A 16,044-nucleotide genomic window follows, 5' to 3' on the forward strand; every position below is an offset into this window, starting at 1 on the left:
TAACCCACTGACAGGAAAAAAACAAACCAACCAAACAAAAACCAAACAAAAACCAACAGAATTAGATCTAGCAGACCTCTAAAATGGACTTAGTAAACGCACTCAATCCCGCTTACTTCGGTGAAAGGTCCTCACTTTCCAGTCAACAGTGTTAGAATTAAACCCCTTTCAATTTGCGACCCCTCTATTGGGTTGCTCGGTCATGCCAAATGATAATCTTGTTGGCAAATAAAACATTTTTGCAAGGTTCAAGGGATCAGCCAAAGGCATGCATCAGCAAAGGACAGATCATGATGTTTTGTACTTTAAAGGCTTGTACAAAAAAAGTTAAACCTAAAGGACAACCTTCAGATACCTATTTAAAAAAAAAAAAGGCAAGACTGTCTTTTGATTATTTTTTTTTCTTCAGAAACATTGATTACAGTTATTTCCAAAGGTGCCAGCAAACTGCAGTAATGTTTTGTCATTGCCATCATCACTGGACAGGCTCAAACCAGAGATGCTCAGATGTACATTAAATGAATGACAATGACTACAATTTCCTGAAGACTTGCAGTGAGGTGCTGTGATTTGTGTCAGGACCAATGGCAGTTTATGACTATCTCCTATTCATGGCTCCACAGATGACAAATCCAGTATCACCAAGCACCCATTTAAAAAATTGAGAAAAACACTGCATTCTAACCCCATATTCAAAGTGTGACTTGAGCTAGCAAAACAAAAGCAATTCATTATTAAATGATCAATTGTGTACTTGCATTCATCATGCAAGTAGGCATCTTGCATCTAGGTATTTTGGTGGTATTCATCCAGAACACAAAATACCAGATCATTTTTTTCCCCTCACCAGTAGGTTCTGTAACATTATGGATAATAAAGATCTGTGCAGCTAGCCTGAAAATCAGGAGTAGAAAATACTAGTTATGTGAAACAGTGATAAATGAATGTTCTTCTTGGAACTGTTGCATTTTTTGCATCTTGTAATTCATCTCTGAGGTTAGCTGTCACACTTGTTTCTAGTGAAAAGGCATATATAAGCAGCTGATGACTGCTATTATTTCTACTTTGCGTTTGCTTGCTTTATATACTGTGCTTCTTTTATCTCTCCTCTTTTTTGACCCTTTCCAGTTTTTTTCTTTCTTCTCCTGTCGTTTCTGATGTGCCTTTTCTTCTCCTATCTCTTCATACCTCATCTTGTTGGAGTTTATTTTATTTTGTCTTTCTTGTTCTTTTGATTTAGCCTCCTTTCATCTACTTTTTAATTTGCATTTTCAGTTGACTCCAAGACAATTTGCATGTGAGCACCTGAAAACATTCCTGTGCATGTGCTCCACCATGCACTGACCCTCACAAACTGGAGATTCACTTTCAAGACTCACTTGCTCCTAGACAACAACTTCAGAGACTGATCAATGCCTCTATGAGTTGAGAAGATCTCAACTGGTTTCATTCAGGGAGGAATTTCATATTTTGATATAGGACGCTAAGTATGCCTGTTTGCATTGTTCATCTCCTTCAATATTAGTAATATGCACCATTAGGTGTAAAGACAAATCCTAATTTTGTTCCACTAAACGTTGTATTCGTCTTCTCCTCTCTTGCAGGAGAATGTGCAGTTATTGACATCAGAAATGTCAATCTCAGCAAGGAAAAAGTTTCAGTTTCTGTGAGTTGAATGATGGCAATACACCTGCACCAAGCCCATAGAACTTCTGCTGAGGTGTTGCTTGAAAACCATGTGGCTGCTTGAGACCAGGGCTTAACAGTGAGGTTTAATGTTGTCTCCCTAGAGGATGGAAAGTGCCATAAACGTCTCCCAATGTTGTACTGTCTCCCAATGTTCACTGTACTGTGAAGAAAAAAGTTCTTTAAATGTGATGTATTAAAGGCTAATGCAAAGGATCAAGCAGGAAAGATCTGGGGCTTTCTTCGGGCTGGGATAGGCACTCACTGTTTCCAGCACGGAGGTTCAGTCTAAGCAGAATTAGCTGGGAGTTAGCTGATCTCAAAGAGGGAGACGCTTTCCTTGGCTTCTTCCAGCAGAAATAAATTTCTACCTACTGTAACTTATTACCATCTGATATGCTGAGTCATGAAGCTGAGGTTATAGAAATCTTTATGCAATCTTTATAAATCAGCCTCACATAATCTCAGGCGCTTTCTGCTTCATCTCTGTTGAGTCACTCATTTGACAGTTGTCATTCATCTTAGATTGAGATGTAATTTAATAGTTTCATTTCAGCATGAAGATAGCGTCATCTAAAGTTGAGCTCAGAAAGATTTAAAGGTGTAACAGAGGAAATATTAATACTGTAAATAATATCTGTAGAGCTGTATGCGTCTATAAATCAGATAGTGCCAAGTTGGAAGGGCGGTCTATGTAAAGAAGAAAAAAGCATCTTCCCTTGTCTTCCCCTGCAGAGTACAGCCGCTCTGCCATCGACACCCACTCCAGAGGCGATGGCTACCAAGTTGTCACCACGCTCTCACTGCCTGTACTTGTTGGGATCACCTGCCCACACAGCTATCGATCCAAGAGTGTTTATACCCATTGAGAGATACGAGTGGGAGGGAACCTGTGAACGGGAGATGTAGTCCAGCAGCCTCACGACAGAGAGCAACTGAGCGGCGGCAACACGGATGTTTTATTTGGGGGTCACAGCTCTTCTCGGGCCAGGCCATGTTGGTCGCCTGCCCAAACCTGACTTGCCCCGGCAGCGCGGCCGCGGAGAGGCCGCAGGGACGCCGCGGGGCCGCCTCCGACCGAGGGCCAGGCCATGGTGTCGTGCGGGACCTGTGGGCCCCGCGGCTGAGCCGACCCCCCGGGTATCTCCGGCACCACGCCCGCGCTCGGGGCCGCCCCGGCCCCGCACCCACCGCCCCGCTGTGCATCCGACGGCCACCCGCCTGGGCAGGGACCCGCCTTTCCCGCCGCGGGCCGGCCTGGTGGGGGAGGGAGGAGTGGGAAGGGAGGGGTGGCGCTCCCCCCACCCCAGGGAACTCCCCGGCGCCAGCTCCCCGGGATAGCGAGGACTTCGCGGCCGCACGGACCCCCCGGAGCAGGGGTGGGGGGAGGCAAGGCAGGAGGGGAAACAGCAGCCGCCTCTGCCCGCCAAAACGCGGGGGGTGACGGGACGAGGGCGGGCAGAGCCGCGCAGACCCCTGGCCCAGGTGCCGCCAGCCCGCCGCGATGCCCAGTGACACCCCGGCCTTCAGCAAGCCCCCGGACGTCGCGGGGCCAGGGGACAAGGCGGGCGGCTTCGGGAAGGCGGCAGCGCCCATGGCGGCCGTCCCAGCGGACAGGGGTGCCGGCGCGGCGGGAAAGAAGCGGCCGCGTATGCCCAAGTGTGCCCGCTGCCGCAACCACGGCTACTCCTCGCCGCTGAAGGGGCACAAGCGGTTCTGCATGTGGCGGGACTGCCAGTGCAACAAGTGCAGCCTGATCGCCGAGCGGCAGCGGGTGATGGCAGCGCAGGTGAGCTCTTCCCGGAGCGGCGAGGGGTGTCTGCCGGCCGCGGGCAGTGCCCTGCGCCCAGCGGGGTTGGTGGCCGTCGGGGCCAGGCGGCCGCGCCGAGGTGCGGTGTGCGACCGCGGGTGGCCTCGCCCCGGGCTCGAGTCAGTAGTTGCATCGGCTCCTTCCTACGTTAGTGAGACTTTCAGCTGTATTTCTCTTAGGTTATATAACAAATGGGAGATGCCCCAGAGGCGAGCAGGATTGTGGTCGGGGCGAGCCGGCGGCAGCGGGGCGAGGGGCGGCGGTGAGCGCACGGCCGAGCGCCGCTCCCCCAGCCGGCTGCAGCCCAGCCCTGTGGACAGCTCCCGGCCGCGCGGGACGGCCGTGGTTGCGTTTGCTGATGCTGGGAGGCATTACTTGAGCTCATTTCTGACTTATTTTTTTCATATAGCGGCTCTGCAAATCGCTACGGCAGTGGGTCATTTTAAATCTAAACGAGGGCTCAGTAGCCGTTAAGAAAACGGCATCCAATTTAGAGGAAGAATAACTTTGTTTCGTTGGTAGTCCAGCTGAAATCAGAGCTCTCAGGCAGGGCAAATGTAGGGGCTATATTAACCGTGATCCTTATCTTGAAAAACAACATTAAGAGGAGTAGTCGGCATGTAGTGGCTACTGGCATATCAGCTCTGGCCGGGGGGCTTGCGCTCTTTAGTTAGTGTAAACGGTCCCTTACAGACAAATGAGAAGGCAGCTGCTGGTGCAGGTAAAGGCAGTGGTATCAGACCCCCGCATCCTGCAACTGATGTGCGCTCAGAGCTTCGTGATCCCACATAAAATGAATGTCGGCCAGACAGCTTTTAAAAATCTTAGCAGCTCTGGATTAAATCTTTCCCCATTTTTTTGTTCAATTATTCAGTACAAGTTTATGAAACGTCTTCAGATCTCACTGGGATTGAGTTTTTGTTCATTTAAACAATTCCTCTTTGTCGGTGGCATGGCAGTCCAGAAATAATTGTTATGCCCAAGTTACATGCATTTTCTCTGCCTGGTGTGAACTGTGAAATAATAAACATGAATCCCTTTGCCATCTGCCTCGAGGAAGGGAGCACAAAGTGCGATGTTGTCAGAGCAAGTGTCCCCTTCTGCACAGACTCTTCTCTAGCTGCTCAGCTGCTTCTTCTAGGGAGTGGATGCCTCCTGCTAGCAGGCTTTGGTGATGGCCCTCCTGTGGGTTTTGTCTTCCCTGCCTAGTATTTGAAAGTGGCTTTGAAAGCCTCCCTAACTAAACCTTATCTGTGTAGGAGTTGCACACTGAGAGTTTGTCTTTCCCCGTTTCAGTATATTTCTGCAATAAGCCCCTTGATGCTGGTGGAATTTCACAGGTCAAGGTTACTGGCTTGTGAAGTCAGAGTTACAGTGGTGTTCACAAGTCTACGCCTCCTGCTTGGGATTTCTTTTATTGGAAGAGCTAATACTAATTAACAGTATTACACATTTGTATTAGTAAAAATGTTGCTGTTGAACATGAAAATGTAGGGAAGTCCTGCCCAAGATATCCAGGAGAATTTCAAGCAAGAAAAGCCCACGATGCCAGTCTGTAATCAGAATTTCCAAGGTTCAAATAAAGATGCAAATCAGTCACCTGACAAGGAGCAGGATAGGTAGCTGTAGCAGTGTCATATATACCTCCTGGACACATATCACAACTTTGCATGAGTGGACAGATGTGCAGAATTGATCTACCAGTTCATATGAGGCAGAAGGGACCCTCTGTAAGCAACAGATCTGGTTTGTTTGTACCCAGACTGCATAGTGCCTATGGGCTTGGCCAGTGCCAGCTAGGCTTTGAAATATTGTCAGTGTTGGGAAAAAAATGGGAAGCTCCGGCTTTTCCAGGCCTGGCCAGCTACATGCAATGTGTGTGATGCTGTCTGAGAGGCTCTTTACATCCTACATTTGCCATGCTTCTTTCATAATGGTTCTTTGTGTACAGTGCACTATATACTGAAATTTCCTTGAGGGGCAACATTTCCAGCAAAGAGCCAGCAAGGAAACCTAGCAGGCTTGAACAAAGTAGCAGATTACAAGTATAAGCCTTCATGAAGAGCTGCTTTATACTGATGAAGAGGCACAGTAGAGCCCTGCAAGCAGATTAATTTCCTGTCCCCAGCAGCTGTGTATCAGCAGAGAGGAGGGTAGTAACTACACTTTTTCCAGACTGCCTTTCCCTGGAGCAGCTGTGTTGGGTGAGTGCAGTCAGCTGTAATACGTCGTCTTCTGGCCTCGGTGGAGAAAGATGTATATGTCCCCAGCATTTCATAGGCTTGTTCATATATGCCTGGACACAAAAAGGGGTTGGTTTTCGGTAGCTTTATAACGTCCTTTATATTCTCCTCTACCCACTGGCTGGATTGTGAAAAGGTTCTAGAGAGTAAACCATTTGTGGAGTAGCTGAGGAAGCTGGGGTTGTTTAGCCTGGAGAAAAGGAGGGAGGCTCAGGGGAGACCTTATCACTCTCTGCAGCTACCTGAAAGGAGGTTATAGCAAGATGGGGGTTGGCCTCTTCTGCCAGGCATCTAGCAACAGGACAAGACAAAATGGCTTCAGGCTGCACCAGGGGAGGTTCAAGTTGGACATCAGGAAGAACTTTGTCACAGAAAGGGTTGTCAACCATTGGAACGGGTGCCCAGGGAAGTGCTGGAGTCACCATCCCTGGAGGTGTTCCAGAAATGACTGGACATGGCTGTTAGTGGTATGGTTTAATTAACATAGTTGTGTTTGGTCAAAGGTTAGACTTCTTAAATAATCTTGGAGGTCTTTTTCAGTCTTAGTGATTGTATGATTCTATGATCAATGCCATTCAGAGTGCCAAGAGGGAAAAACCAGCCTGGAATCTGAGTCTTTCATTGTTGCCAGTATAAATTGTGCTCAAGCCACAGAGCATGTGCTTAGGTCTGTCTTTTGTTTCCAGGTTGCACTGAGAAGACAGCAAGCTCAGGAAGAGGAACTGGGAATCAGCCACCCAGTGCCCCTGCCTAGTGTCCCCGAGACATTTCTTAAGAAGAACGGTGGTGGCAGCTCTTGCCTCTCGTTGGAAAGCAGCAGCCCTATGCACTCAATGAGTACAGCCATGACAGCAGCTAGTACACCATCAGGTAAAGTGCTGGGAGGGTGATGCTCATGGCCCAGGTCAGTGGCTAATGCTGCTTATACCTGCTCTTGCACCTCTTGCCCCCTCTCTGTGATGATGGGGTTATGGAGTCCCCTCTCCAAGAGCAGTGTTGCTCTCTTGGTACAGTTAGCAGAAAGGAAGAATCCAGGATGAGTCTTTCATAGTTTAATTGATTATTATTACTTGAAAATCAAAACGTCTTTTATAGAGATGGGTGTTGTAATTAAATTCAGTAAGGTGTATGCCTGTGAGTAGAGATTTATGGGCAGCTTTTCTCCTTTGTCCCAAAATACATACTCCTGCCACAGTCCTGGCAGCTGTGCTTTGGCTGGCTGTGTGTCTTCTTCAAAATTTGAGAGTTTCCAGAATTGTATAGAAGCCAAGTATGTAGAAAACATTATTGACTTCAGCAGCAGAGATCTGTCAACCTTATGTGACTTGAAGGGTTGGTACATTGGTTCTGTGTGGCGTGGTGTGATGAACCACAATAGACTGATAGGGTCCTTACACTTCACTACATCTTACTGCGTTGCATTTAACCCTTGTAAAACAAAGACCCCAAAAAATAACAGTCAACAATACTTGTCTGTATATTCAGTAAAAGCATAGCCAAGCACAGAAAGCACTGAAGTGAAGACTCTAGGCAAAATGTTTTTTTCCTGTGTAAATTGCTTTTTCTCTTTTCTGACTGTGCCTGACAGTTACAGCAATTGAATTTGTATTAAACAAAAAAGCTGGTGTAATGGACTGGTTGTGTATAGAGAGAAAATAAAAAAGCAAACAAGTAAAGAAAAAAAGGAAAAGGAAATTTCATTTTTAGTAGTCTGTGCTGATGTCAATAATGTAGGTGAAAAGATGATTCTAAAGTGGGCAATACCTTGCATTAACTAATATAAGGCCAGTGCATATGTGTCTGTCAAATGACATTATTTGTTTTGCAGGCCATTTAAAGTCTTGTCAGATGGATTTGTTGCACCCAGTGCAGACAGGCAGTTTCAGACCAATGTAGAGGAATTTCTTTGGGAAGCTTTTAGAAGAACTGCTTAATAAAACAGTAAATAGCTTTTTATTAGCTTTTTTGTTTTCATTATGTTAGTGTCACCTTTGAATTGATGCAGTTACTCCTTTCATATTTGCATGCTTTGTCTATGGACATGGAAAAAGCGGGCTAAAGATTAAAGCAGTATATTCAGTAATGTGTAGAGATTGTGTGCAACTCAGGAGAACTAGAAAATCTTTGTCCATACAGAAAGGCAAAAAAATGAAATTGTCTTACTGTTGACAGAATTGGCATTAGCTTTGATCTTAATGTTTTTAAAATGTCAGTGACAGTATTTAATTTATTAATCCCACTATAGTAATTACTTATCAATTGAATTAAATTATGGTCTTTTAATGAAAAACATTGACCAAACAAGCTTAAGACACTTCACATGGCTGAATAAAGATTTTAAAACATAAAAATGCCTAATTTTAAAGTAATTTGAATTGTTTGAATGTTTCTGATCAGAGCAGTCATCTTTCTTACACCAGATTTCTCTTTGTGAGCAATTTAAATACATTGTTTCTCAATCATTTTACTAAATAACTAGCATCTACTAAAGAACTATTTGTGGATGACAACATTTAAAATACATACCTTCATCTCCAGAAAGAAGATGTGATTCCAGGCAAGAATCAAGGCAGGGTCAGCCTTGTTCATCAGAAGTGGAAGAATCTGTGAATGATTCATAGTTTGGTTTAGGCACCTAAGTAGCAACAGACATTTGTGCTTAGCTCAAAGGTGACTACACTGTACAAATAAAGTTATGTCCCAAATAATTTTAGTGGGTTCATCTGTTGAAAGCAGTATAAGTACTTAGGAGTTTTGATTTTATATCAGTGACTGTGGGCTGGCTTTCAAGCTCTAGAACGTGCTCTGCATTTATCCAGTCTTGTAGAGTACCTTTATCGGGTGTCCAAGTACAGGCTTTGGTGAGGAATACTGCTTAAATATCCTTAATGCTTTTCTTTTTAGCATACACCATCTTTTTTTAGATGAAAAATTGCCATGTGACATGAAGTTCTTGCTTCAGATGTTTGGTTGTTTCAGGACCAGGTACTTGATGGATTCTTGCATAGCTGTTTTATGATTCTACTGGTACCCTAAACTACTGGTACCCCAAACTATGATTTTATTGGTACCCTAAACTACAAGCAAAACAAGAGACCCCATCAGAGCGAGTTTCATTGTTTCAGTTTGGTAGGCTGAGGTGTTGATTTTGCAAGAATTTACAGTAATTATTCAAGTAGGGAAAGTGAAACCCTTCGTGGCAGGGGAAGTCAGCAGCTCCCTGCAAGCCCCAGGGGAACTGGTGGCTCCTGGGAATGCAGGGTGCCCTGTATGACTCACATTAGACTGGGCAAGAGGTGATTTTGACAGTGGTAATTCTGTTCCTCCTCTAAGGTTTTGGCTTCACAAGAGCAGCTTTTTCTTTTGGACTTCCATCACGCAGAGCGTTGTTTGCCAGCAGAGGAGTAATGTGTGAAGCAGTCACACAAATCAGACATAGTGCCAGAGAGAGAGTTTTTCCTCGCTGTATCTATTTTATCGGCAGATCAGAAATAATATGACACCTGGAGACCAGAGACAGTTTTTCAGATCCCGTTGTGACATGTTGTTTTTGAAAAGGGGTAAAATGAATTATCATAGTCAAAGCAGAGGTGTTTGAGCATTAACCATGTCAAGCGTGCTTACTGTGGATAGAGTGTATTCTCCCACTCAAGCAAAATGGGAATTTGAAGGGTTGTGGGAAGGGAGCAGACCATGGTCGCAGGGCATTAGCAGAACGTTTTGCAAACAGAATTTGTTGTTTCTGTGCATTTTCCCTTAAGAAATTCCAGGTTGCTGACAGAGAGGGCCATTTAATTGTACAGAGCAGCAAAAAGTCATTATCCCAGGGCATTTGGAGTAATTGTCCTTCCTTCTGTGGGATGTCATGTTGTTATGTTAACGGATCTGCAAAATTTAGGAAAGACTATGGTGAAGTATTTAAAATGTGCCTTTCAGACATGCTCAGTTTATAAAACCTTGTTCTACACCATTCTGTGTCAGTTTGGAGCCCTGCCATTTTAATATTTAGAAGTCACTAGGTGGCAGGGAGGGGAGGCAAGTGTGATCATTAAACACCTTAGAGTGAAAGCAGCTCACACTTTGGGAAGGAGATTGCATTTCACCTTTCCTTCATTATATTTGGTCCTGGTCACAGACTAAGAGTCATGTTTGGCAGTTGGCCAGAGGGGTGACTGGAACATATATCAACAGATGACTGGAAGGTGCTGGAAAGCACCCCTTCTTTCTGCTGCTCTCTACTGTTGTTGGCCCGATTTAGAAGCATCCAATATACACAGGATTACTGTATGATGCAAAATGCCAGCTCTTGCTCCTGTGCTGTGTCGTGGTCCATTTCCTGTTGTCTTTGTTGTTCAGGTACCTTCTCGGTATCACTGGTTGACAAATATAATTGTCAGCAATTATGAGTAGTAAGCTTGTATTTGTTATTTCCCTTTGCTACATTTATTATGTGTGACAGAAACAATATAGTACTTTTTTTATACTTCTCTAAGTAGGTGCTGCCTTCACTTAGAAACTCTTTGACAAACAGATGTGTTTTTATCTCATAGTGGGGTCAGCAGTAGTACAATGTCTAATGAATGATGGTACTGAGATCCCTTTGAACTTGCAGTGCCCTAGCTGCTTGTGAAAACCCTATCTTGCCTTCTTTATTCTTCCTTTACTTTTTGGATCATTTTATTGTGTTTTCAAAAATTTGTGCCATGACCTTGCAGTTGTTGTGCTCCATTAGCAAATTTGCAGATGACACCCACCAAGCTGGAGGGGACTGTTGATCTGCTGGAAAGATGGTCTGATTCCAACAGGATGAGGTTCAACAAGGCCAGGTTCTGGGTCCTGCCCTTTGGCCACAACAACCCCCTGCAGCGCTACAGGCTGGGGACAGAGTGGCTGGAGAGCAGCCAGGCAGAGAGGGGCCTGGGAGTTTGGATTGACAGGAAGCTGAACATGAGCCAGCAGTGTGCCCAGGTGGCCCAGAAGGCCAATGGCATCCTGGCCTGGATCAGGAACAGTGTGGCCAGCAGGACCAGGGAAGTGATTCTTCCCCTGTACTCAGCGCTGGTGAGGCCACAGCTGGAGTACTGTGTCCAGTTCTGGGCCCCTCAGTTCAGGAAGGATATTGAGGTGCTGGAGCAGGTCCAGAGAAGAGCAATGAGGCTGGGGAAGGGACTGGAGCACAAGTCCTGTGAGGAGAGGCTGAGGGAGCTGGGGTTGTTCAGCCTGGAGAAGAGGAGGCTCAGAGGAGACCTCATCACTCTCTACAACTCCCTGAAAGGAGGTTGTAGTCAGGTGGGCATTGGACTCTTCTCCCAGGCCACCAGCAGTAGGACAAGACGGCCCAGTCTTAAGCTCTGCCAGGGGAGATTTAGGTTGGATATGAAGAAGAAATTTTTTACAGAGAGAGTAATCAGACATTGGAATGGGCTGCCCAGGGAGGTGGTGGATTCACTGTCCCTGGAGGTTTTTAAGATGAGACTGATATGGCACTTAGTGCCATGGTCTAGTAACCACGGCGATAGCGGATCAAGGGTTGGACTTGATGATCTCGGAGATCTTTTCCGATTTCTAAAGGTATTTACAGTATAGTGTCATGTACTGTCAGAATTTTGCCTTCATCAAAAAGCCTCATTTTAGTCAACCAGTGGATATCATGAGGAAGCTGCCATGGACATTTCACCTTAAGAGTGCTTAAGGACTGCAACAGGTTGTCCCGAGAGGTTGTGGAGCCTCCATCCTCAGGGAGACTCAAAACTTGTCTGGATAATGTCTGTGCAACATGATCTAGTTGGGAAGCCATCCCTGCTTTGAGCAGAATTTGGGCCAGCTGGTCTGTAGAGGTTCTTTCCAAACTAGACTATTCTGTGAATCTCTGAAATGCCTACTTGTTTGCATTGACATTAAATTTAAAGTTCAGCCAGACTCAATAGTGATCAGCATCTGCAAGCCTGTGGAGGAAATCCTGACTCTTTTGACCCAGTAACACTCAATGGTAGAATTTTTAGCAAAGAATTAGCATTGTGGGGTTTGACAGGTGGTGGAGGGAATTGATAGTTCGGGTAACAGCAGCCTCATCAAGGGTGAGCAGGAGAAGGCGGCATTAGCTTTGGTTGCCCATGTAAGGGCTGACATGATGGCTGCAGGCCCTCAGAGAGCTTGATGAGTCTACAGTGGTTACTGGTCCATCCTCCTGCTCTTCCCTTATGTCTTGGTCTCCTCATTACTTTCAAAGAATGATTTTCTCCTGCTGGACCTACAGCTGCTTCTTTACTAGTTTTAGTTGCTGGCTGCCTCCTGGCCCTGCCATCTCCCCAAGCTCTCCAAGCATCCCTTCCATTGCTTCTCTCCCCCACAACAAATCTCTGTTCAAAAGTAAAGACTGTAGTTGAATGTGACATGTCTTTACTGGATTGTAACAGCTAACAAAGAAAGAAGTTTTGCATCCTTCAAGTTTTTTATCCTTCACTTGTTAATAACTAATACTTTTCCATCCATCATCATCATCTGGTTTTCTCCAGTTTGTTGCAGTTGAGAGAAAAAGAATCACATTTGTATGTGTCTCTTGTAAGAGTTTATGAACTGTTCTACCTTCTTGGATTGTCATGTTTTCCACAGCACAAGTTAGACTTTGTCTTGGAAAGCAGTTCCTGAAGGTGGTCTCCAGCGTTTAAGGTGGTTTTCTTAGCTGCTCTTTCAAGCTGTACTAAGTAAATATTGTGGAAGTGTTTTGCTTTGAAGAATCCTTCCTTGATTTAGGATAAAACTTCCCCTTAGCATGCTTTTTTAATACCTGACTGATACAACTATGCGATGAATGAACCACTCCATAGTGTGGTGGGCATGGCTTTGTAATTTTCAGTTCCTATCAGAATAACATGTTCTGCTCAGAGTTGTTTAAAAAGGCATTGCTTGTGAAGCAAGGAGGGATGAGCATTTCAGCCCCTCTGCTGCTCCGAGTTCACTGTACTTGGGAAAACAGCAAAGGAGTTTTGAGCATCTCATTATAAGAGGACATAGATAAATCTGAAAGGATAGAGGGAAGGGTGACAAAAATGATGTATGGCTTGTAGCAAAGGAGTCTAAGGGTGGATATAACAGTCTATAAATATTTGAGAGGTAATAATATGGAGGAGGGGGAGGGATTATTTACAGTGCTTGAGACAGCATAACAAGGAGCAACGGCTTGAAACTAAAAAAGGCAAAATTAAATTAGACACTAGACACTTTTTCTCCTAACTAGAAGTGCAATTAGCAACGGAGTGACCTGCATGAGGACAAGGGGGTAAGTGAAGCATAATCAGGAGAGGTGTTTAAGAGTGTGTTAGATTACAATCTCAAGTGATTAATATGGGGGTAAACTCTGATCAATGTGCAGGTTAAACTAGATGACAGAAATCTCCTGCAGCTTTGTCATCTCCTATATGATTCATTGCCTCCGACTGTTGTTTGACTGCATTAAATAAATCATAATGTTACAGGGTTCTGCATCCCTGATTAGATGTTTCCAGTTAATTCTCCAGTTATGGAGCCTGCAGCTTGCAAAGCTTGCACTTTTCCTGCTGCTCCTTTCAAGCAGTGTTTGTTACTGCAGCTTTGCATGCACATCTGTGTAGGTGCCTGAGTTTTAACTGAGCTAATGTCTGAAGTGCCAGATATGTTTATTCAGTGAGGCACAGACTCTGCCAAAAGTATTGATGAAACAAGTAGAACTAGTGGCAATTTTCAGAGTAGAGTCTCTGAAGAAAGAATTTTTATTTTTCCTTTGAGGCTTACAATCCTGTCTGAAACTTCAGTGGAAGTGCAGAAACAAATGTAAGTGTAAACAGACTTGGAAAACCCTCAGAGAAGATTGCTTTTCTTTTTCTGTGCTAGTGGTTCTTGGAGACTTGTCCAGGGCTGTTTTGACCGGAGGTAGGGGCTGGGGAGAGCTTTCTGGATCGTGTCAGGGAAGCAAGGGTGCCACAGACCAATCATGACCTACCCAGATCCGCTTAATATGGGAGAGAAAGGCTGATCAACCCTGAGATGGAGAATGGAGATGAAGACCACAGGGAGCTCAGCAGGTGTTTCTGTCCTTCTTTCACATTTCAGAAGAGATTTTTTTCCCCTAAAGAATTTGGAAAATAATTTTTTTTGGTTGGTTGGTTGGTTGGTTGGTTGGTTTTTTGTTGTGTTTTTTGTTGTTTGTTTGGGGTTTTTTGTTTTTTAAAATATTTCATTATAGGGCTTTATGTGTTTCCAGCATCTTGCTGTCCAATTTTCTCATGCCACATGAGGTTTCCTCGTTAGAGCAAGATCCTTGCTGAGCAGCAAATGCTGTGTGCTGCACAGACTTTACTGTGTTCACTGGCCTAGCACCAGTTTCTCTTCCCACCTAACGGTGGTCAGCACATCCTATTGTTCTTTGTGCCTTGGAAGCTCTTCCTCCCTCACACAGACATTTGCATATGAGCATTCAGGTTTAGAGAGTTATCTGTGCCAGCTTGTGCTTTTTCCATTTGTCATTATGAACACTGAGATAAGGAATGGAGCAGGAGCAGAAGATGTACTAGGAATTTCTAAGAATTTACTATCCATGGACACATTACTACACTATCTGCAGCTAACCTCTTGTTCCTTTCTGTGTCCTTGAAACAGTTATTATGACTTATCTGAATGTGTGGGGCTCTTTGTTTTAAGAAAAGATATAAGTGAGGAGTGAAGGAGTACTGCATGCTTCCCTCACTAAGCACTGATTTGATTTCTTGCTTCTCCTTTTTTTCACATGCTTTCTTACACCTTGATGACTGCTCTCATTTGCTTAATTTGTCAGCTAACTTCTTAATTCAGCCTGTTTGCCCATTTTCAGTGGATTTGTCACTGTGGGACTAAAATACAGTTTCTTTTGTAAGACTGTTTTTTCATATGCTTCTTCTAATTCCTCTTTCTTTTTTTTTTAACTTTGCTAAACTTTGTTCTGAGTTTGACTACGTGCTACTCTTAAGCAGGGTTGTGAATAGCACCTTTACTTAGGTAACAAACATCATTCATGCACATCTGTCCTATGTTTTCTTGAAGAGCTTGTGGAGAATCGGTTAAATACTGTGCTTTACTTCCTTTGCAGTGAGATTGCATATATGATTATTTTATATTTTCTTAATTTCTGTCTCCAGTCTTTATTTATGCTATTTTATTGCTCATAGAATAATCCATTATTTGCTGATCTGAATATCTATAATAATGGGCACAACTGAACCTCAGCAGGTGGAAGCCAGTGTAGTTCCAATCACTGTGGATTTCTCTCAGTTGTGTGTGAACAAAATTCATTAGTGATCAATTTGCATTTGCACTGAAATAGGTTTTGTTGAATGCAAATGTTGTTGCATCCAAGCAACACTGGCAATCATGTACAAAAGCTGTGCACATCCATGTGATTTTTGCTCACTTGGTGAGGCCCAGTGGGTGTCTGCCATGGTTGTTTACCACTCCTGATATTAGTTTTTGCATCACATATTAGGTAGAGTGAAAAAGCCCTCCTGTTATTTCTAGTTGGTCTTTTTTTAGAAATCTTCTGGGTTTCTTGCATCATATAGCTTATAACCAAGCATGGACTCCAGCTAATTCCAACCATCGTCCTACTCCCTTTATTATTTTTAGTGTGAGCCATAATGATTTTATCCTAGTCATATTTCCTCCAAGGTCTCCTATCTCAGACACTTGTAAAGCCTTCCCTCCCTTCTAATGTTCCCTTTGATCTCTTGTTAATGACTTAAATCCTTTTACATTTAATCCACACTGAGTTTCTTTCTCCTCCTCACAATTTGCTTCTTTGGGCCTGCAGGTGTCTGGGCTGTTTCTGTCACTGTCTAGAAATCTGATTTTCTTTCCTAATTTCTTTTCACTTGTATTTTCTTTTAAAATTCTTTAATCTCTGTTTTCTTAACCTTGTGTTGATTTTTGCTTTTGTTCCTGTTAGTTACTTTAGTAGCATGCTGGATGTCTGAATGTGTGGATTATATTTGTAAATTTCTTTGTCCAAATCGGGTGTCTCAAGGTGAATAATAACATGTATACATATGTATGCAAACATAGTAGTCACGCTCCCAGCTTTTTACTGAAGATTGAAAATGGCCCTTGTTTCACATGCTCCTGATTTTCTAAACCACTTATTTTATTGGTCCTGATCCTGTTAGCTGTCATGAATGCTAATAACTTTAGATATGTAAATAATCCTGCTGTCTCAGTTCAGTGTGGACAAGCATATGCTGGAGTATTAAAATAGTGCCTAACATCTTCTCGGAATCAAAGCCATATTCAAAGCTTTTGAAC

The 16,044-nt window shown here is 43.9% G+C and overlaps 1 protein-coding gene across 1 annotated transcript in view; it reads left to right on the plus strand.

The window, feature by feature from the left end:
* Positions 1 to 2,982: 2,982 nt before the first annotated feature.
* The window catches only part of DMRT1 (doublesex and mab-3 related transcription factor 1), a 67,899-nt gene continuing 54,837 nt past the window's right edge, over positions 2,983 to 16,044 (plus strand). Inside the window, exons 1-2 of the mRNA XM_064642196.1 lie at positions 2,983 to 3,475; positions 6,426 to 6,609. Coding sequence (XP_064498266.1) covers positions 3,191 to 3,475; positions 6,426 to 6,609 — 469 coding nt within the window. The 5' untranslated portion in view covers positions 2,983 to 3,190. The remainder of the gene's footprint in view (positions 3,476 to 6,425; positions 6,610 to 16,044) is intronic.

The sequence above is a fragment of the Pseudopipra pipra genome, chromosome Z (assembly GCF_036250125.1).
Source record: "Pseudopipra pipra isolate bDixPip1 chromosome Z, bDixPip1.hap1, whole genome shotgun sequence".
Classification (NCBI taxonomy): Eukaryota; Metazoa; Chordata; class Aves; order Passeriformes; family Pipridae; genus Pseudopipra; species Pseudopipra pipra.